The sequence below is a fragment of the Chrysemys picta genome, chromosome 6 (genome assembly GCF_011386835.1).
Source record: "Chrysemys picta bellii isolate R12L10 chromosome 6, ASM1138683v2, whole genome shotgun sequence".
In the NCBI taxonomy this organism is placed as follows: domain Eukaryota; kingdom Metazoa; phylum Chordata; order Testudines; family Emydidae; genus Chrysemys; species Chrysemys picta.
In genome coordinates this window covers 121,991,215-122,012,301 of record NC_088796.1, presented here as the reverse complement: position 1 = coordinate 122,012,301, position 21,087 = coordinate 121,991,215, and the positions used below count along the sequence as shown (strand labels likewise).

The following is a 21,087-nucleotide window of genomic DNA, read 5'->3' as shown; positions in this document are numbered from 1 at the left end:
AGGAGAAGGGGCAGGGAGGTTCTGGAGGGGGCAGTCAAGAAACGGGGGGGGGGGCTTTTTGGGGGGAGTGGAGAAAGTTTTGGGCAGTCAGGGTACAGGTAGGGGGTAGGGTCCTGGGGGGCAGTTGGGGGGGGTCTTAGGAGGGGGCAGTTAGGGGACAAGGAACAGGGAGTCTTAGGTAGGGGGTGGGGTTCTGGAGGGCAGTTAGGAGCAGGGGTCCCAGGAGGGGGCAGTCAGGGGACAAGGAGTGGGGGGGTAGGGGGCTGGGAGTTCTGGGGGGGAGCTGTCAGGGGGCAGGAGTGGGGAGAGGGATCGGAGCAGTCAGGGGACAGGGAGCAGAGGGGTTTAGATGGGTTGGGAGTTCTGGGGGGGGGGGCTGTCAGGGGGTGGGGAGTGGTTGGATGGGGCGTGGGAGTCCCAGGGGTCTGTCTGGGGGTGGGGGTGTGGATAAGGGTTGGGGCAGTCAGGGGACAAGAGGCAGGGAGGCTTAGATAGGGGGTGGAGTCCTGGGGGGCAGTTAGGGGCAGGGGTCCCAGGAGGGGGCAGTCAGGGGACAAGGAACGGGGGGAGGGTTGGGGATTCTGGGGGGGGCGGGAAGTGGGAGGGGCAGGGGCGGGGCTAGGGCGGCGCTCCTCCCGTCCTCTTTTTTGCTTGCTGAAATATGGTAACCCTAGTGTTGAGGGGACATTTCCTAGGGTAGGCCACATCCAGCACCTGACTGCCCATGGGCCGGCCCTGCCAGTGTGCAGCTCTGCTGACCTCAGGAAAGGAGTGCGGGCTTCAGGGCAACTCCACCACATGGGCTCCAGGTCACAGCAGCACAGAGCTAGTGTAGGATTGGGACCGCAGGGTTTTCCCCTGGGACGGTATGTATATATCACTAGGGACCTCCTTACACATTGCATGTGGACACTTCTCCTCAGGCAACCCTCCAGCTCCCGGTGCCTGCCGAGCAGCATAATAACCTGTGCATTCAGCCGAGACAGGACTCAGGCTGCTCCTGGAGCGGGCAGGGGGGCTAAAATCTTTAGCATCCCCCCGGCATAGACACGGTGATATGCCTGCATCAGGCCCACCAAGCTGCCAATGAATATAGCCCTCACTTTGGAAGTGCCCATCAGCCAGGGAATTCCACACCGGCTCATTGGCATGTTTCGATCCAGGCGTTCAGGTCAGCGGGCAGCAGGGTCGTTGCTGCAGCCGTTTGCTTCCCCGTCCACTCTGGCAGAGGCTGGGTGCGTTCTCTGTCCCAGGGCTGGCTCATGCTGTGTGGTATTTCTCCCGGCAGACCAACTCTTTGTGTAGCATTCAGCAAACTGGGGCTCCAGTCCCAGGGGAGGCCTTTGGCCCTTACCCCAATACCATTCATGCACAAGAAATCAGACTAACAACTCCATCAGGTATCATTACCTGAGTTTTGCTTTCTCCTGGGAGCCTGTTAAATGTTTGACAATCTCTCTGCCATGGTTTGGTGGCTGGCTCGTGTGTGAGTTGTTGCCGTCATGAGCACTGTCCCAGCAACAGGCATTTCCTCAGCAGACTCTCCTGGGTGCCTTTTACCTTTGCTGTTGATAGCATTTCCCATCTCCACTAACTGCACTCAGTCTAATATAGGTGTCAGTTCAATACATGGAACCCACAGGCTCAGGGGGTATCAGGGGAGCATTTGGGGAGATGCTGGGGATGACAGCCACAGGGCAGGACTAAGTGTGGAGACAAGCTCTGGGAAAAGTTGGGGGGGTGGGTGGGTCATGCTCGGCTCTGCCCTCTTCCTGTTATCATTCCTGGCCTAGTTACTTCAGTGCCAGGGCCCTTCCCAGCCGGAGTGACGGCAGATCACACCATGGATAACTTCTTCCCATAACCTCCCCATCGCCCTTCACACATGGAGTAAAATCAAAGCAGGGAGTGCAAATGCCTGGAGCAGCTGGGGAGGGTGACAGAGGCCTGGGGCTGAGGCTGGTGCTCACGTCACTCCTTTAAAGCAAGCCTAGATTTTCAAACCCATGTTTCTGTCCCACAGAGGGATGTGAGCGGGCCTCCATCCAGAGACACAAGCCTCCGCTTCAGTGGCTGCAAGTGGGGCAGTATTAGGCCCTGATCGTACCGTGAGCCCTGCACAAACCAGCCCCTGCATTTACTCAGACCCCCATTAGCTTCACCAGGCAGTTGGGAGGAGTAGTTGAGTTCCAGAGGGCTCTGCACAGGTGCAAGGATCCCCAGCACACAGAGACCACTGCATACTCAGGGCATAGAAACTACCTTTCCATCCATAGCCCCCCACCACATGTACATGCAGGCAGCAGAACAAGCCCAAACATGTTCAGAGCACAGTGCAAGTCTTCCTATGGGGTATCTGCAGCTACAATCGCTAGTTATCCAGGGGGTACCACCCAGGAGAGCCAGCCAGCTGGGGGCAGGAAGCATCTCTTTCCTTTTCCCATTCAGACCATTGGGGTGTAGCTGGTGTGATCTCTATGCTCATATCTTGGATCTTCTAACAGGCCATTGGATTAAACACTTGAGCCCATTGGTGTATCATGCTGGGGCCTGTTGAAATAACTCACTGCTCCTTGTGCCATAAACACTGCATCCGTTGGCTTGGTCAGTTACTGCATTTGCTTTGTATAACTTAAGACTGGTCCAGCAACAGTTTCTAGGGGGTATCTTAGGTCTGACCCTGGCTCGGGGATGTGTTAGAACCACTCCTCTATGTAAGGATTAGCTGTAGGGCTGTGCTGGGGAAATGCAGGCTACGATGTTCTTCATGGTGTAAAGAAAATCCACTCATTGACCTCACACATTTTATTAGACTTGGACTAAATAGCAAAGGGCTTGAACACAGAAGACAGATTAGCTGAATAGAACAGCTAAAGTCTGTAGTTAGTTACTCTTCCATAGCCTTAAAAGGAGTAGGTTAGGATCTCTACTCACCCAAGCAGGGCTCCACCTGGCTAGTGCTTTTACTCACTTTTCCCCCCTGAGTGTTGGAGGGGCCTCTGTTAATCCAGAGCACAGCAGGGGTTGTAACACACCTCCAGTTACCCAGGCAGATTAGCCTCAGTGATCGCTCCCTGGCAGTTAGGGAGTTAGACTTTGAAGGGCTTGATATCCCCAGTCCATTGGAGTAGAAGACAGGCCCTGTCCAATGAGATCAGGAGTAAGCGGCTCACATGGCTGGCTACATCACTACTTTGATTACTCTTCTCCATCATTGAGAGCAATGGTCATGGTACTGCTGAACCTGAGAGACATTTCCTTGCCTGAAGCTTTTTAATAGCTCAAGCTCTAGCTAGATAAGCAACAGTGATGGAGCTGCCTAGATGACACTCCACAAGTGACTTCAAGTATAGACACAAACTCTCAGGGAAATGCATTAAAAGCCCAGCACTGGTCATATTATGCATCTCCCACAACCCTGAGCCATGTGCCTATACTGTTAGTGGCCTGGCTAGGTTTACACTAGGCAGTAGGAAAGGTTAGACAGGTGCTTGGCTAATGGCATGGAGAAAGGAGGCAGTCTTGCTGAAGCCTGGACATCAGCGATCCTATCTGCTGCTCTATTTTTTGCAACTTATCTCCCTGTGTGTGTTTTGTTAAATCCCAGTTGTCTGGAGTTGTCAAATCACCAACTCTTTTCCTAGACACTCCCAACCTGTTCAGCTGTCATGAGATGGTCCTGGCCATTGTGACGCTTCTGATCTAGGTTGAAGTAGCTGCTGTACTTGGTCTTATTGCACTGGACTAGAGGCAAGGCCTGGCAGTCTCACACCACTGTAGGTTATCCTTTTAACTTCGCTTATTATCAATAGTAGGTTCTCTGTTCTCCACACACCCCATTTCCTCTCAAGGCCATAGTGCCCCAACACCCTGGGTCTTTCCCTCTGTTAGTTGGTCTCAGAGGCTGTAATGTTGCCTTGCTACCCACTGGAAGCCAGACAAGTGTTCCCAATGGGCTGTTGCCTCAGACTTTAAGGTCAGAAGGACCATTATGATCATCTAGTCTGACCTCCTACACACCACAGGCCACAGAATCTCACCCACCCATTCCTATTTGAGAAAAGTCTCAACGGAAGAGTGTCAAATGGAGGCAACTGAAGAGATGCCTTCACCCAGGAGATGAGCTCAGCCATTCTGGAGCCCTGCCAGAGAAAAGGGGTGTGGGGGGGCATGCGGGGTCACCCGTACTGTACATGTTTGTATAGCGCATGAGCTGGGGAGGGATCACATTAAGCAGACAGCACTTTGAATGCAGTTGAGGTTTATTGTGAAGTTAAACCCTAGTTTTATACAATACAAAGAGCTAGGAAAAAACCCAAGCTCAGCAGCACTTCATATGTACAGAGGAAGACAGCTGTATGTCAGTTACAATCCATGTCCTCAGAGAAGCAGACTAACCCTGTAAGGGGTGCAGTCCTGCATGATTAGCGATGCCACCCTATAACTGGTAATAAACGGTGCCGGGGAAGTGTGCCTGGGGAAATGACATTCAGGTTCTTTAATTCTGCAGAAGGAAGAGCTGAAATAAGTCCACCATCTGCCAAAGCAGGACCATGGCCTCAGCGAGGAGACCCCACACTAGCTATGCAGGCAATTCAGTTGGATTCCTTCCAGCAACAGGGGGAATGGAACCCTTCAGGCCTCCACCTTCTTTCCTTCCTTCACCATCTCATCAGGACATGGTGCGGAGTCTCCAGCGGGAGTGAAGGGTCCCACAATCCAGTCCAGGGGAATGTTCTGCATCACATATTCCAGCAGCTCATCCAGGGACTCCTGGGCCTTGGTCACCTTCTCCTGACTCTGGGCAAGGGCACTGCTGGACAGATCCTGGAAACAGCTGGCACTGGAGAAGGAAGCCTGGAGCGCTTCTATACTGCTCGAGACCTGCTGGGCCTTGTCCTGGATAGTGCTGGGAAGGCCCTGAATGCTGCCCAGGAGAGTAAGGCAGGTGGTTTTCAGTTGCTCAGTGAGGCTCTGGGACATGGAAAGAGCCCGAGCTTCAACCTGCTGGAGGGAGAAAGCAAGACAGACTGGAGTATCTGCAAGTCACCCTTACAGATGGGGGGAGTTTGCTGGAGCAAGGCTGTCAGGGCAAGAAGAAGAAGGAGAATACCTCTGCTGAGTCTGGGTTCTCCTGCCCTTCAAACTTCCCCCTGCAGCACTGGAGCCACATTTGGTACAGACGGTCCTGGCCATTGTGAAGCTTCTGATTTACAGCCTGCTTGGCATGGTTGATCTGCAGGAGGAGAGTGCAGTTAGCTGGGAACAGCAGGAGGCGGCTGGCCATGGAAGCTCCCCCACAGCGAGCTGTGGGTAGCAGGCAGGCAGCACTACTGCAGCAACACTGCTGGGCCTAGGAACAAACAGTGCCAACAGCACTGAGCACAGGAGGCTGCAGAGACTGTGACCCATAGCAGCTACAGGGAAGGGGAGAGAGGTCATGTTCCTACCAGGTCAATGGTTTGCTGGAGCTGGGAGAGGGCCTCCAGGGTGCGCTGCCTGGCTTGTCTCATCTTGCCCAGGGCGTGCTGGTAGGCTCGCTGGCGCAGCCTACTCGAAAGGGAACCCAGACGCACGTAGTAACTCTGCTGCTCTGCAGGAGTCTCTCCTGGCCCCTCCACGGGAGCTGTTGCAAGCTCAGCTGGAAGGGGGAAAAGAGGGTCAGCTGGCAGCAGTGGTGCAAGTAAGCCAGTACGGTCAGGTATGCCGTACCATTAAGACATTTATTGCTGGTATGCCATACAAGGAAGACATTTGGCATCTGCTGAACACCGCAGGGCTCTCCCGGGAATCACAGCAGCAAAAGGAGCAGAACGCCAGCAGCTCCTCTGGTGTGGCTGTACCACCCCCAGCTGCCCCACCATCCCTTCCATGCAGCTGCATCTCCTGTCTAGGGTCTGTACAGCCCCCACACAGGGCAGGGCGTGTGTGTGTGGGTCACATGTCCCCACCTTTGGGTCCCTCCCATGAGTCACCATACTGGTAAGAGTTAAAAATCTACTTGCACCACTGGTTGGCAGGGCCAGGATACCAAGGCAGCTGCATTCAGACCTCCCAAAGCTTGTGGCCTACAGAATCTTTCCCAGGGCATGTTTGGATGTCCTGCAGCACTGACCAGCCAGGGAGCGGGTAACTGCACAGGGAGCAGCATCAAAGCCATTAGTCCAGCCTCCTTCCATCAGGCAGGACTATCAGAGGGCCCAACATGAAGGAACAACGGGAGGCCTAGAAGCCAAGCTATGTTGCAAGGGAACCCCAAGGAGAGGTGGCTCGTTTGGCAGCTCAGCTGTGAACGCTGGGAGTCTAAGCCATGCCCCAAGACACCAGGGTCACATTGCTGAATACAAACCAAAGGGGTTCTTACCAAGCTCCTCCTCTGTCATGGGGAGGTAGTGGTCCACCAACTGCTCAGATTTTGCCAATGCCATGTCTATGCCACTCGCAGCCATCTGCCCCATGCTGGAGCCTATCACTGTGCTCATGCTACTGGTCACTGCAGATTTGGTCACTTCCACGCTCTCCTGAACAGCCCCCTTGGCCACGCCCACCATGCTGGTCACTGCATCCTTCGCCTCAGTGACCGTGCTGCAGACTGCATCCTTGGCACCCACCATTGTGGCATGCACTAGGTCTTGGGCATCCAAAGCCACCTAGAGGAAAAGGTGTCAGGAGAGGTCACTGAACACCTAGTGGAAGTGAAGGGCCCATAGCCTCAGCCGGCTCCAGAACCAGCCTGGACATTAGTGTAGTTACCTTCTCAATCGGCTGCTGCAGGATGGGCAGCTGCTCCTCCAGTCTGTCCAGACCCCTACAGGCGTATTCATTGGCTGCTGCAACTGTAACACAACCACAGAACTAGTTCCCTTTATTCCTTCATGTGCACAGATCTTGTGGGGCTGCTAATCTGTGTACATTGAGGGACTGGTGTTCCTAAGCAAGTGTCCCCAGGTTACTGATGGGGACGCCAAGGAAGAGGGGTTGGGCAAGTTGCCCAAGGCTATGGAGCCAGTCTGTGTCAGAGCCAGGTTTAGCACTCAGGAGATCCCAGCTGCCAGTTGTCTGTTCAATCACCCCCAGCTTCTCCTAGAGGGTTTCAGGAGTCTCCAGTGCCTGTAATGGGCTCAGATCCCTTTAGCACTGGAGCTGTTTCCAGTGCCTTCTAGCAAGTATTGCTCCATGGCATTAGGTGCCATACACAGTGCATGTGGCTGTGGGGCACTAGGCCAGCCATGCACACCAAGGATTGTGCCTGGGCACTGCCTCCCTCTAGACTGGCCCAGCTCAGCACAATGCCTTGGCCAGATCACTTCTAGGAGCTAGCAGAGTTCAGTGGAGCAGGAAAAGGGAGTCGGTGGATTCTGTTTGCCGCCAGTTGGAGGTAGAGTTCAGTAGTGGGCCTAGAGCCACCATAGGTGGAGCCTGCACCCAGACCCACCTCCCCTGCCACGCACACAGGAGTGTTCCTGCTCCCTTCCCTTACTCACGCTGTGGCTCCAGCTGGTCCAGGATGGGCTGTGCCCCGACGATGGCAGCAGAGGTGATGGCCCTCACCCCAGTCTCTGCCACCTCACAGACAGCTTTGATGGCTGGGTAGGTCTCTTTGGTGGCCACATAGTTGGCAGAGGCCATCTCATAGGCAGAGCTGACCAAGGGCAGGCCAGCCACCCTGCCCACTGCAGTCTGAGGGAGGGAAAGGGGAGTCAGCTGGGGGAAGAGCTCCTGGCTTGTCAAGGTGCCCCCCCGTCTCTTTCCTTCTGCAACTACTGATTCTGTAGGAGACGGTCCTCAGAGCTAGGCAGCCTCCTGGCCCTGTTAGCAGGGCCAGGAGGCCCACCCAGAAGCCTGGTTCCATTGGAACAGCTGCCTATATTCAGCAAGATCTCAGGAACGCTGTTTGCATCCTGGCACACCCACCAACAAAACAGAATGGTGTCAATCTTGTTCTGTCAGTGAGAGCAGGAACTGAGCAACCTTTTGTCTTACCAAGTGCAGTGTCTCCCGCTCAGGAGCCATGTCTGTCCAGCACTCGGTACAATGCCCCCCTCCTTTTTGGGCCCTTGGGCACTACTGTCAAAGGGATTTGCCAGTGTTACAGCGCAGACAGCCTTCACAGGGTCACCAGTGCCAGTGCTCACCCTGGCTTCAGGAGGCACTTCTGGGCAGTGACTCTGAGAATTAGAACTTGAAGCATCAGCTACTATTGTGGTTATGAGTCCCCATCTCCAGGAATGGACACATTCAAGCTAGAACAGCAACTCCAGCTGCCAAGCACACCTGCCTCCCCAGGAGGGACCCACCTGTTGCTCCTGTGCCTGGATCTCTACCTGTGTTTCGTTTTCGTTAGCAGACATGGTGGAGTGAGATGTCCCCGCAAGACCCAAAAAGGAATATTGAGAGGCTACAGCAGGAAAGAATAGAATCACTATTGGGTAAGAACACCAGGAGAGCTGCTCCAGTTCTGTTTTCTCTAAGAGCCAGACCAGGTTGTGCCCCTGTAGTGAATCTCTCTCTACAGAGAGAGCAGGCCAGTGCGTTAAACCTTTGATCCAAGGCAGGCCCAGAGTGCAGCCTCAAGTCCAGGGATGCACTTGTAACCTACACCTTCTGGGTGTGGTGCTCTGTCCCATCTAGTGGCACCAAGACCAGTTAGAGAGAGATTAATGTGTCTGCTCTACAGCCTTAGCTAAGAGTCAGATGGCTTTTAGCTCATGCAGTAGAGGCTCATGCATTTAGCTCCAGAGGTCCCAGGTTCAATCCCACCCACCAGTAACCAGGGTCTGTCGGTGTTACACACTCCTAAAGCTTCTATTCAGATTTAGAGACCCAGCAATGCCTCCCAAGGGGAGCACCAGGACAGCTGCACAGTGCATCACAGGCACCCTCCTAGTTCAGTATTTTCCCAGATAGTGCCAGGGGTTAATTCCATTCGTACCAGAGTACAATCACCGAGAGACGTTATCCTGCTGAAGGTAGCAGTCATTGACTACACACAGAGAACACTGAATTAAGAAGGTACCATCGGTGAGTGTTCAGGGACAGCTAGAATGAGTAGTGTTTGAGTCTCTCTGGATATTTAATTACATAGGAGATCTCCACTATGGCAGACTAGTTATTTTAAAGCCAATTTAGCTGGTAAAATATAAGTATTTTCTATTATCAGTTAAAGACTGATCTGGTTAAAAAAAAAAAAAAAAAAAAAAAAAAAAAAAAAAAACACGACCACACACAAAAACACAAGTTCCAGTTGAAGTAAATTGACACCATCACCCCTAGAGGTGAGAGTGAGGCCAGAAAGCATTTCCCTTATGGGAAGGCACCAGGCCGGTTTTCCTTTAGTGTTTCCTGCATTATCTGTTTGAGATACATATTGGTTACCCAGCACCCCAGTCCCAGCTGAATCAGCCACCTCAGCCAAGTGTTTCTACCCACAGAACGTTATGACACACCAGAACTCAGACCACAGCCAGAAGTCCCAATCCCCATCCATGAATGGGAACAGCACAGCTTTGCTCATGTAGAGAGGTAAGTGGACAGTTTTTCCCATGGCCCAGGCTCTAATTTAGTTCTCCTTGTTAAATATTCTATTTTCCCCTAAGGAAGCCTCCATCTTCTAGAACATACCATTAATCTAGGCAACCTGGTCTGGAAGACAGATAGTTTCTTTTCCTGGACTGTTTGCTCAGGAGACCCAGCTATCACCTAGAGATACTTTACACAAGCACAGCTATAAAGCACTGAAAAGAATTAAGAGGTTCTGATCATTCAATCCTAACTACTACTATCAATCAGACAAAACATCAGGTCCCACTCTGTGTAAGAAAAGAGCCCCCATCTAAACACCCCCAGAACCTAGGAACCAGAGACATTTCACAGAGTTTAGCCACACATCTTACCAAATATCAACACTACTAATCCTTCACCAATACTAGGACCAATCCCTCTCTCAGCCATTATATTCCTGTGATGATGTCATCATGGGACTGGACACACTTGACAGACAGCTCAGGAGACCAATCGCACAGCTGCATTCTCTACTTTGCCCAGTGAGGGCTGTGAGCTAATTGCAGAATTGCCAATTTTGGTTGGATGTATTCCTGGAGGTCTCATCACATGACAATCTTTAATTAAAGATTAATTTTTAATTCCTGGGGACTCCAGGACAATCCTGGAGGGCTGGCAAATCTAGTTTCAGATTATGAGCTGTTTGGGGCAGGCCTTTTAATCTGTGTTAAGACAGTACCTAGCACGATGGGATTCCAGTTCTGATTTTGGCTTCTAAATTCTCCTGTAATACAAATAATAATAAAGCTTCATATTCTTATAGTGGTCTAGTTGTTCTCTCTGGAGAGCACCTTTACATTCCATCTCCCTAGTAACATTTTCAGTGTAGAAGGTTTTTGTCAGTAAAACAATCTGAGAGGGGAGAGTGCTGATAGCTGATGCATTATTTTGCTTTCCTGCCCACTCCAGAAGAGGCTGGGGCAGTTTCTCTGGCCCAGTTGGCACAAGCTGCTTCCTCAGTTCATTTATAGCTTTCCTGTTAGTGGAATTGTCTACAGAAGAGAACATGGCACAGATTTTTAAAGGTATTTAGCTATTGCTCCACTCAGCATTGCAAGGCCTAAGTGATTTGGGCCCAGAACCTCAAAGGTAGTTAGGTTGCCCCACACTGGGCAACAAAGGGTTAAGTAACTGCTCTGAGCTCAGCCAGCCCTGCCCTGCCACATCTGTAGGAAATGCACCAACTGGAGGAGGAGTTAAAAGGCAGGAGAGCCGCTCATTTGGGGGCAAACTAGGGAAGAGAGTAGACCTATATTGCCAGCAGAGAAGAGGCTAAAAGAAGGCTGAGGGGAGATATAATTGCTCTTTATAAATATATCAGAGGGATAAATATCAGGGAGGGAGAGGAATTATTTAAGCTTAGTACCAATGTGGACACAAGAACAAATGGATATAAACTGGACATTAGGAAGTTTAGATGTGAAATTAGACAAAGGTTTTTAACCATTAGAGGAGTGAAGTTCTGGAACAGACTTCCTAGAGGGGCAGTAGGGGCAAAAGACATATCTGGCTTCAAGACTAAGCTTGATAAGTTTATGGAGAGAATGGTATGATGGGATAGCCTAATTTTGGCAATTAATTGATCTTTGATTATTAGTGATAAATATGCCCAATGGCCTGGGATGGGATGGGATCTGAGTTACTACAGAGAATTCTTTCCTGGGTGCTGGCTGGTGAGTCTTGTCCACATGCTCAGGGTTTAGCTTATCACCATATTTGGGGTCAGGAAGGAATTTTCCTCCAGGACAGATGGGCAGAGGCCCTGGAGGTTTTTCACCTTCCTCAACAGCGTGGGGCACGGGTCACTTGCTGGAGGATTCTCTGCACCTTGAGGTCTTTAAACCACGATTTGAGGACTTCAGTAACTCAGGCATAGGTCAGGGGTTTGTTACAGGAGTGAGTGGGTGAGATTTTGTGGCCTGCGTTGTGCAGGAGGTCCGACTAGATGATCATAATGGTCCCTTCTGACCTTAAAGTCTATGAGGCAAGGCCACTCCTCTCCCTAAATAACTGTCCATAGGTCCCTCCTTGAGGGAAGGAAGGGCCTGCTGCAGACACAGCCTGTGCGGGAAGCATTCCTCTTGCCTATGAACGTGTGTAGAGTCCCCCCTTTGAGGAGGCTAGTCCCTGGTTCTGCTCCTTCTGTATGCTGCCCCCTCACCGTGGCTGGAACAATGAGCCCTACTCCTGGAGGAGCCCTGAACCGGATCCCCCTTGGCTGGAGGAGCCCCAGGCTGGTTGAAGCCTGGAGGCCCCCCACCACCTGCTCAGAGGAGCCCTGGGCTCGTACCTTCCCCAAGCTGCCCAGGAAAAACCACAGCATCTCTTCTGAAGAGGAACCTGAGCTTTTGATATATCCCGTGCAGGTTCTGGGGTAGCTATAGAAGTGGTGTTTGCTACTCGGCTTCCTGGGTTCATCAGTAGTCTCTCTGGAGTCCAGGGAGATTACTGATGAACCCAGGAAGTTGAATAGCACATATCGCTGCCACAGCTGCCTGGGAACCTGCATGGGGTATAATAAAACAAAAACTCCCACAACCGGCCATCTGGCAGCATCAGGGAGTCAGAGTCTCTCCTGGCCTACTCTACCTGCTGCCCATGCCTATGAACTCTGGACTGGATTGATCCCCTTTATTTTTGTTTGGACTACCGCAGTAGGGGAAAGCCTTGGACTGAGCTGGGCCATACCACCGGAGGAGCAGTTGCCCTTACGCTGCATTACCCAGATGGCAACCTGGGGACAATTGCAGGGATGTGGTAGGAAGTGGGGTGAGATCACCCCAGCTTCCCTACCATCAACCCCACTTCAGGTCACTGGCCTAAGCCCTGACCATTAGGTGATGCCACCCTCCCAACCAACCCTGGATGAGGGCTGTGTCAGTGTCACATACCTTTTAGGATCTAGGCTGTAGAGCCTATGTTTTAGTGCCAGTCAATGGGATGTAGGCTACCAAGTGCATACATCGCTTTTGAAAATGAGACCTGTCATGCAGTGCTGAGTGGAGCAATGCCTAAATACCCTGGGAAATCTTAGCGGGTGTCTTCCACTGCATGTACAAGGCAAAGCATGAGGCCCAGGCCTGAGAGAGGCTTCTGGTGCTACTTGAAATCACTCCCTTTGTCCCTGAATGTAGTGCTCCCCGAATGCACTCTCTGAGCACCGTTACAAGTATCTGACAGTCTCTCGGCCACTGTTTGGTGGTCTGGGTGCTGTTGGTGCTGAAATGAATTTTCCATTTTAAATTAGAGCCATTATTATGCTGCCCAACAAGAGCATTGTCTCAGTCACGGAGATTTTGCAGGGAGAATCTTCCACATACAGTGTGTTAGGTTCCTCCTTTGCTTGTCATAGCATTTCCCAGCTGCACTTGTTACAGCCCCAATCCTGCAACTAGGTATGGGTTTAACTTCAGGTTCAAGTAGTTCAATTGAAATCAATGGGACTGCTCATACGCTTATAAAGTTAAGCACATGCATAAGTGCTTTCAGGATTGGGGGACTACATTATAAATTTGTAGCTCTGGAGCCTGCAAATTAGAAGAATCACTCTGGATTAAATTAGGGTGATCAGATGTCCCATTTTTATAGGGACAGTCTGTTTTTTTGGACTTTTTCTTATATAGACACCTATTACCCCCCCACCCCTGGTCCTGATTTTTCACAGTTGCTGTCTGATCACCCCAGATTAAATGATCCATGGAACACTGGGCACTCATTAAACTTTGCTAGCTATTCTTCGTTTCCCCTGGAAAGCTTGCTTGTTTCTAGGCAGCATGATCTTGAATCAGGCTGTTAAGGTCTTTGCAAGCAGGATCTGTAAGGTTTTTTCTACTCTACGAACTGTGAAGCCAGTTCCCAGTAGTGAGACAAGACTTTCCCTCCATCTGGCAGATGGTCTAATTGAGGACAGATGGGTTAGTCAGGAACACATCCACTGAGGTCAGTGACAGAAGCAGGTAACAGCAGTGGGAAGCTCGGCTGGCTGTAGCAGTGAGGTGGGTCCCCAAAAAGAAGGCCATGAGGAAGGCATGGAGATTTCTGGGTGGCCTAGGTGTGTTTCATTGGGAGCCAGATCCGTTCTGATAATGGAAGTGGGAAGGCTCAGATGCTAAGGAAGAGTAATGGCTGGTATCAAGATCAAAATATGATCTTATAAAAGTGACCTCAGCAATGTTAAAGCATATTAAGTTTCCAGATACCTGCTAATCCAGTGATACAAGAGCCCATGAAGTCACTGTTAAGGTTGGGCATTACATTGCAAGTTTGAAAATGAGATCTAGGGGTGTCTAGTAGAAACAAGTGAACGCCTTTATGGAGTGTTCTCACCAGCATTCTAAATAATGTGAACACTGGGGAATGCCTGCCCCACTCCAGAAAAAGCAGGCTTTCCCCTTCTTTATTTGCTGCTTAGGTTAGAGGTAGATCAGGTGTGTCCTGCTGCAGCCCTAGCACTACATGAATAGTTTCTGTTGCTCAGAGATTACACTGCTTATGGCATGGGAGGGAGATACTATCACACCTTTGGCTGCTTTTTGCTGGCCCTGGAAGGAAAAGAATTGGTTCCCAATAGGAACAGGCTTGTGGAAAGCTACCTAAGTTGCACAGCAAACAAACAAAAAGAGGAAAATAAGATACAGCTGCAGCTGGTTTGGTCATATTACGGGAATTGAGGGTGTCTGGGTACTAGTCTCCCCCACTGTGTAATGTGCTTCCATTTTATAGACAAACTCCTTAGTTTTAATTGCTAGGTATAAAATCTAAGATCTTCTCATGCAGTGCTTTTAGTGTTTGAGGCCTACCGCTATTTTGTTGTGAAACAGTACCATGGAAGATCCCAAATGCCTTTTATTAGACCAAATCTCACTTGAGAAGCCACTGAGATCTTGTAAACTCTCTGCTAAATTGCTAGTGTTAGATCGTTTCACATGCCAGAGCTCGTTCTGTACCTATCCCACTTATCTGAACAATAGTCATGGACTCTCATTAAAAGATCAACCACTGCACGTATTTATAGGTCACCACTATCCCACACCACCTACTAGGGATTTTTTTTAAAGCTTTCTTGCTTTAGAAAGTTATCAGAAGAACTGTCTGTGATCTAGTGCAGCATAGGACTGGCGATGATAGCTACGTGCTGAGAGGCACCTGGAGCGTCAATGCTTGGAGTATCAGGAAAAGGCTGGGATTGGTAAGGGAGAGGACACAGGGAGACCCCCATTTTAGAATGCTGGCGTGGGAAGGTTCCGTGGCAGTTGGGAGTGACAGTTGGGTGGCTCAGGCCAGCATGGGGGAGGGAGCAGCTTTTGTGCGGCCATTTCCCTCGCCCATCCTGGCCCATGGCACTCGGTGCTATGGCTGACAGAAGGGCTCGGCATCTCAGGGCTTGGCATCTCCAGGAGACCCAAGACAAGCAGCCTCCCTCAGGTGCAGGCACACTCCCGGCTGCTATCCATCAGGACACCAGTGGATTTTCCTGCCCCGACAATATCTGCCACCTCCCAGTCACAGTGCTGGAGCTGAACCAGCCATCACTGCTGCCTGGCATGGAAGTGCCAGACCAGAGCCTGCCAAGGGGTGACGGAGGGTGTGGGGATGTGGAAGTGTCCTGCCCATGACCCAGTAGTCCACAGGGATCCAGGCTTAGTCAGGGTACTTATTTAGCTTCATACCCTACACAGAAAAGCACCAAGCTAGGGCTCTCGGTGCCTTTGACATAGGTTAAACAGGGTGTGGATAAAAGTCAGATCCTGCCAGAAAATGAAGGATCCTCTTGGATCCATGGAGACTGACTGGACTCCGGATTTGTTGGCACCATACCAATGGTTGGAGAAGTGCTTTAGGTGGTGCAACTTGGGCGTTCAGGCGCATAAATGGACAGGATGTGTTATTTTCTGGTGGGATCTGACTTTTACTCGCACATGATCTGGTGCTTAGCAACTGCGGTGTAACATGCTGCATCCTGTAGCCCAGGGCAGCAGGGCAAACGGGAAAGGGAAAGTCCCACATCCCATGGTGAGAAAAGAGACAGTCCTAAGCATAGGCATACGTTGACTTCTGTATTTGGGGGAGCAGCTCCAATCAGACCAATGGGGCCATGCTTGGGGGTGGGGCTAATTCCACACCTGCCTGAGGCTTGCAGTTTGCCCTCCCCAAAAGTACGCCCATGGTCCTAAGGTCCATGAGGGAGAGGGGAAATAGAAGATACTTGGGGACAGGTTCTTCTACGTGGTGAGGTCAGTGAGCATCCTTAACAGCTTTCTCTCCTTTCCTAGCTTCCTGGCTTGTGAGCTCAGACTGTGGAGGTGGGCATCTGCAGAGACAATACATTGGCAGAGCTCCAGCTACAGGTATGTCATCTTCCTTTCCCGATTCAGAATATTGTCTACAGTATTTGCTGTTCTTGTGGAGCCGAAGGATGTCCTTATGACTCGCTGTGACTTCAATGGGGCCAGGATTTAACACTGGGACTCAGGAGTTCTGGGTCCTATTCCAGCTCTGCTACAGGCTCCCCATGTGACCTTGGGCAACTCACTTAATCTCTCTGTGCCCATGGGCTGGAAAGCCTGAGGCTAAGTCAATCATAATGACAGGATGAGCCCCACCTGAGAGGAATCAGGTGATTCCAGTATAAAAGGAGCAGGAAGGTGCAGTCAAGAGGGGAGTGGGAGCTCAGGAAGTTGTGGCACAGAGTGAGACAAGCTCAGTGGGCAGTGAGGCCTGGGAGAGAGAGCAAAGGCCCAGGCCTGGGAGAGAGAGCAAAGGCCCCAGGAAAGAAGGCCTGGGAGGAGGAAGAGAAAAATTGGGTTGTGTATGGACTTCATTTTGGGGAGACGTTGGACTTTGTTTTGGGAAGATGTTGAGTTTTATTTGCACTCTTTTATATTAATAAACCCAGATCCCAAAGAGAGGTGTTTTTGACCAAGAAAAAGCCCAAAGTGAAGTTTATTTGAATAGTCCAGGAGGGGAAGCTGAGACAAGTTGTCTATAGTGTGACCATAAGCCATGAGGGGATGCATGGGAGACAGCTGTCCCACCCTCTGCCTGTTTAGATTGTAGGCTCTTCAAGGACTGCAGCTCCCTCTCACTACGTATATGTACAGCATTTACCACAATGGTGCCCATGTTTGATTGGAGCCCTCATGTACTACTGTGATATGAATAAATATCAATTTTTAATAAGAACTGTAATGTCATGATGATATGAAAAGCAACATGTTATGTTAGGACTATAAAGGTAGCTGTGGAAAAGACTTTAACTTTTAGGCATGGAATTAATCATTGTCCTTGGATACATGTTTGTATGTCATTAAAGACTTGTTGAAGATCTTCAGTGGTATTGAGGAGCTGGGGACTGCTCAGATATGTGTATGTGGAGAGAGGACATTGAATACCATAAAGGGGCATGAACAGGACCAGAAGTAAGTGAAGAATTTAGATGGTCATTTGCAGATAGAAGTAGAATGGCTTGGAGAAAAAGTGTGATAGGCTTGTCAGAAGAAGGGGACCTTCTTCCCACCACCCGCAACAGCTTGACTAGAGGAAAGTGATAGATAATTTCCCATCTTGACCATCTCAGGGTGAGGCAGCATGATAAGAAAACATAAGAGTCCCTGTGCTGATCAGAGCTCAGTGGTTTGGTAGAATGAGAGAGGCTGATCCACTCCTCTGACCAGATCAATCTTAGAAGTACATAAAGAAGAAGAGCTCTGTGTAAACTTGCAAGCTTGTCTCTTTCACTAACAGAAGTTGGTCCAATAAAAGACATTACCTCACCCATCTTGTCTCTCATCGGTAACTAAAAGCTATTAGGAAATAAGAGGCATCAGTTGTCAGCTACTTATAACTGGATTGTAACTTTTTCAAACTCACTGCTGGTGTTTCAAAGTTCATTGCACATTCATTAAGTCACTGCACAGGCTCTGGCACAGTTGGAAATTAGGATGAACAAAAGTTGTGCTTGCTGTGAGAGGAAAGGTAGTACAAAACCAAACTCACATTGGAGCCTTGTATTCAATGGGGAAATTCGGTTCTGTCCCCTTGAACTTGCATACTTGGCAAAATGAGAGAAGAATGGTCCTTGGCCCCACACAGTCAAGGAAATATTGGGCAAAACCAGTGTACCTCGATTTGGTTTAAAACAATTAAAATATTGCTGGGGTTTATAGTGATGTAACACAATTTACAGCTGTCTATTGGAAACACATGTAATGCACAACAACCAATGACAGCAAGTGCTCCTGGACATCCATTCCCACAGCTCTCCTGTCACACCAGGGCTGAGAGCCCTAACTGCTCATAGTGTATAGCTCTGAAATAGAGCTCCATCTTCTGAAAGTCCCGAGAGGCAAGTCACCAGCTGTTCAAGAGTCTTCCAGTTTCCACCTGCAGAGTAACCTAGACACAGGGGTTCTGTGGCACAGCACTGGCACCAGACTGCACATTAGGCTTCCTGAGTTCAGTGAGCCTGGGGTTGTTAAGAAGGGTGTAGAGCAGCAACCACCGTGTCCTGGCTCTGGTTGACACTCTGGGTTCTAAAATGAAATAAAAACAGAACTCAACACACTCCACTTCTTTTTAAATCAACACATTCCACTTCTTTTTCTCTTGTAGCTCAAAAACTAATGACCAGCTCCTCAGTTGGTATTAGTGGAGTTATGTCAATAGACACCCACTGAAGATTCATAAATTCCAAGGCCAGAAGGGACCATGGTGTTCATCTAGTCTGATCTGCTGTATAGCACAGGCCAGAGACCTGCCCCACAATAATTCCCACAGCAGATCTCTTAGAAAAATATCCCATGTTGATTTAAAAATGGTCAGTGATGACCCTGGATAAATTGTTCCAATGATGAATTGCTCTCACCATTAAGAATGTACACTTTATTTCCAGCCAGAATTGTCTAGCTTCAACTTCCAGCCATTGGATTGTTAGACCTTTCTCTGCTAGACTGAAGAGCCCATTACTAAATATTTGTTCCCCATGTAGATACTTATAGACTGAGATCAAGTCACCCCTTCACCTTCTATCTGACCCAAAAGACACGTGAAGCCAAATTCTCCTCTTATTTACACTGGGGTAACTCCACTGACTTGAGTGGAATAGCACTGGTGTAAGTGAGAAGAGAATTTAGCTCAGAACACTGTCAGCACCACTTGATAAACAGCATGACTAATATCCTCCCTCCACCCGAGGGCCAACAGCTCCACCTTTGCTGCATGCATTAACTTGAAGACACCGGCTCCCAAATATGACCCTTTGTATAAAACAAAGAGCATAGCAAGATTCAATAAAGGGTTATGGTCATAAGATTACAGGCCATTTTTGTGGACCTTAGGGCTAATCTTTCAGACCCACATGTGCAGCCTGATTGACTTCAACTCAGTTGCACCCATATAACTTTGAGCAGAAATGTCTCCTTTCTGCATATGAATAAGAATAGCCTCTGCACTTAGGTGTGCTGAGATAATATGACAGGGTCTATCAGTTCTCATGCCTTGCATCTGATCATCAGCATGGGAAGCAGAGGGAGGTCAGAATTCATACCAGAGATAAAGGATTCCCAAAGAGTAATATAATTTTAGAGTTAAATAGTTCACAGTACTCAGTGAAGTGGCATATATGTTAAATACTTCAAAGTGCTTACCTGATATATTGTTGAAGAAACCGTATTTGGTGGATTTCTGCAGTTTTTTCTCAGTGGTTCCGGCCAGAAGAATGTGACAAAAGCTGAGGAGGGTGGGATTAGTGTGGTAGTGGTCCATAAATATCATACCAATCCATGTGTTGAAGCCTGCATTAAAAAAGGGATACATCTACAGAGATGTGCAGCTTAACTCCCTTCTCTATACATTGCGGGCCCAGTACTGCATTCTTTGTGCACCTGAGACTCCTATTCAAGTCAGTAGGCATTTGTGAGAACAAAGAATGCAGGCTCAGGCTCTTCATTCATATACAGCCACACGCTTTTCAACCCAAGTCCTCCCTGGGCACGGTGTGGGTGTAGGGAGCCATTGACAGATTGGGTGGTGCTTGATCCACCACTCATCTTGAGGGGTGGGGGCACTGGAAGAGTTAGGATTCTTTCATTCAAAAAAGAAATAAAGAAAGAAACAATATTTGTTTAACAGAGCAGTAGTAGTTCATAAAAGTTAGGCCATCCAATCAGGAAAGAGAAACCATACCATGTGACTTAAGTGGCCAGTCACAACATTCAAACAAACAATTCTGAATATTAAGGACAGTCTGAATACTAACTACAAAGAGTTTGTAAAGAACCCTCAGCTCAAATGTGTTTGTGAACACACCAGGCCTTTGGACTAATTAATTGTGATCTGGTCTCAGCAAATTAATAAGCAAGGAGCAATAAATATATCGACCAGCTGTACCCTAAACTCACAAGTCTAATCCACAATTAAATTACTGATTCTACATTTTAAAAGAAAACTCCCCTGTTGGAGCTTTATTCTTCGGAAGCTTCCCCTTTTTGAAAATGTCAGTGGGGGAAAAATAGTCATCTAATATACACCTCCAGCTTCAAACCAATACATGGCAATAATTCCCTCAAACCCATCACTGCAGAGGGGCAGAATCTATGCTTCAGGGTTTACATCTTTGTGTAGTTTTTAATGTTAAAAAGAGCCAAGGCCAAGGACAAAATCCTGGGAGAAGTGGAGTGGCAGCATCTGAGTAGAGTAACTGAGCTATTCTGGCTGCGCTGTTTTCTATAGCACCCATCACCATAATATCTACGATGGAACCAGAGCTTGCTGTACAGTGCTCCAAGAAGGAGCAACATGTGCTCGCCGTAGTGGCTGCTAATGTAAACCACCCTAGGAGATGAGGGGTCTTTGTCCCCCTCTAGTGTCTGACCAATGAAAGAGATTAAAGAGTGCAGCATCTCCCAGTTACAGCAATCAGGTGCTAGAGGCTTGTGCTTTTAGCATGGAAGATCTTGGATTCAAACAAGCAGGATTAGTTACACTATTAGCTCTCGGATACATGTAGGGAGGCCAAAGCCCTGGCCACGTCCAGCCTGAGCACGGCTTGTACTATATTCTGCCTTGCTCCTTTGCAGGTGTGTTAGGCATGAAGAGGTTCCCTGTAGATACATCAGATGTTTGCTTGAAAAGTTCCAATATTTTTTATGAGAGAGCCACCAAATGGCAAATCCCCACATAAGCTAGCCATGCAATGCTCTGACGTTTCGTACACTTACCCATGTCAGCAGCTTCATACCCTTTCTGCATTATAGTCCTGTCTATCCGTGCAATCAGCCAAGTTCCCAACAGGACACTGCAAAGCAGTCTGAACAAACAAGCCCCCAGACCCAGGAGCACATTATAGAAGAATAAAAAGTAATTGAAGTTGTGGAAAGCTTTCCTGCAAAAGAGGGGAAAATCCACTTTCACACTCAGTGCCCAATCGTGGCTTTGGTTTGGGGCTTCAGTGGGCCACAACAGCTCCCAGGGAACTAACAGAGATGGACCAAAGACACAAAGGTTTTAGATCTTGATCCACCCCTAAAC

General features: G+C 49.3%; 2 protein-coding genes across 7 annotated transcripts in view; both read right to left on the bottom strand.

The window, feature by feature from the left end:
• Positions 1-4,244: 4,244 nt before the first annotated feature.
• LOC101939320 (perilipin-3-like) lies at positions 4,245-9,985 on the bottom strand. 3 transcript variants are annotated; one of them, XM_065549753.1, is made up of 8 exons: positions 9,894-9,985; positions 8,298-8,398; positions 7,485-7,680; positions 6,754-6,836; positions 6,365-6,650; positions 5,451-5,641; positions 5,114-5,236; positions 4,245-5,007 (listed from the first exon to the last, which is right to left on the bottom strand). In XM_065549753.1, the coding sequence occupies exons 1-8, from the start codon at positions 9,949-9,951 to the stop codon at positions 4,636-4,638; spliced, it is 1,410 nt and encodes a 469-aa protein (XP_065405825.1). In that variant the 5' UTR covers positions 9,952-9,985; the 3' UTR covers positions 4,245-4,635. The 3 variants fall into 3 exon arrangements, with proteins under 3 accessions (XP_065405825.1, XP_065405826.1, XP_023955965.3); XM_065549754.1 differs by having other exon boundaries at positions 8,325-8,398; positions 9,894-9,966; XM_024100197.3 differs by having other exon boundaries at positions 4,494-5,004.
• Positions 9,986-17,687: 7,702 nt separating this feature from the next.
• LOC101935329 (stimulated by retinoic acid gene 6 protein-like) overlaps positions 17,688-21,087 on the bottom strand; it is a 38,231-nt gene continuing 34,831 nt past the window's right edge. For all 4 annotated transcript variants that reach the window (XM_005309185.4, XM_065549751.1, XM_042850407.2 and 1 more), the window contains 3 exons: positions 20,778-20,941; positions 19,206-19,352; positions 17,688-18,092 (listed from right to left, as the gene is read on the bottom strand). In XM_005309185.4, the coding sequence (XP_005309242.1) occupies positions 17,956-18,092; positions 19,206-19,352; positions 20,778-20,941 (448 nt within the window). In that variant the 3' untranslated portion in view covers positions 17,688-17,955. The remainder of the gene's footprint in view (positions 18,093-19,205; positions 19,353-20,777; positions 20,942-21,087) is intronic.

Excerpts from the sequence above, each read along its gene's own strand:
- LOC101939320 (XM_065549753.1), bottom strand. The coding sequence starts at position 9,951 with ATGGCTGAGAGAGGGATTGGTCCTAGTATTGGTGAAGGATTAGTAGTG. Across the intron at positions 6,837-7,484 it reads GGACCAGCTGGAGCCACAGC|TTGCAGCAGCCAATGAATAC; the intron begins GTGAGTAAGGGA and ends GTTGTGTTACAG. Across the intron at positions 5,008-5,113 it reads AGAACCCAGACTCAGCAGAG|CAGGTTGAAGCTCGGGCTCT; the intron begins GTATTCTCCTTC and ends TTCTCCCTCCAG.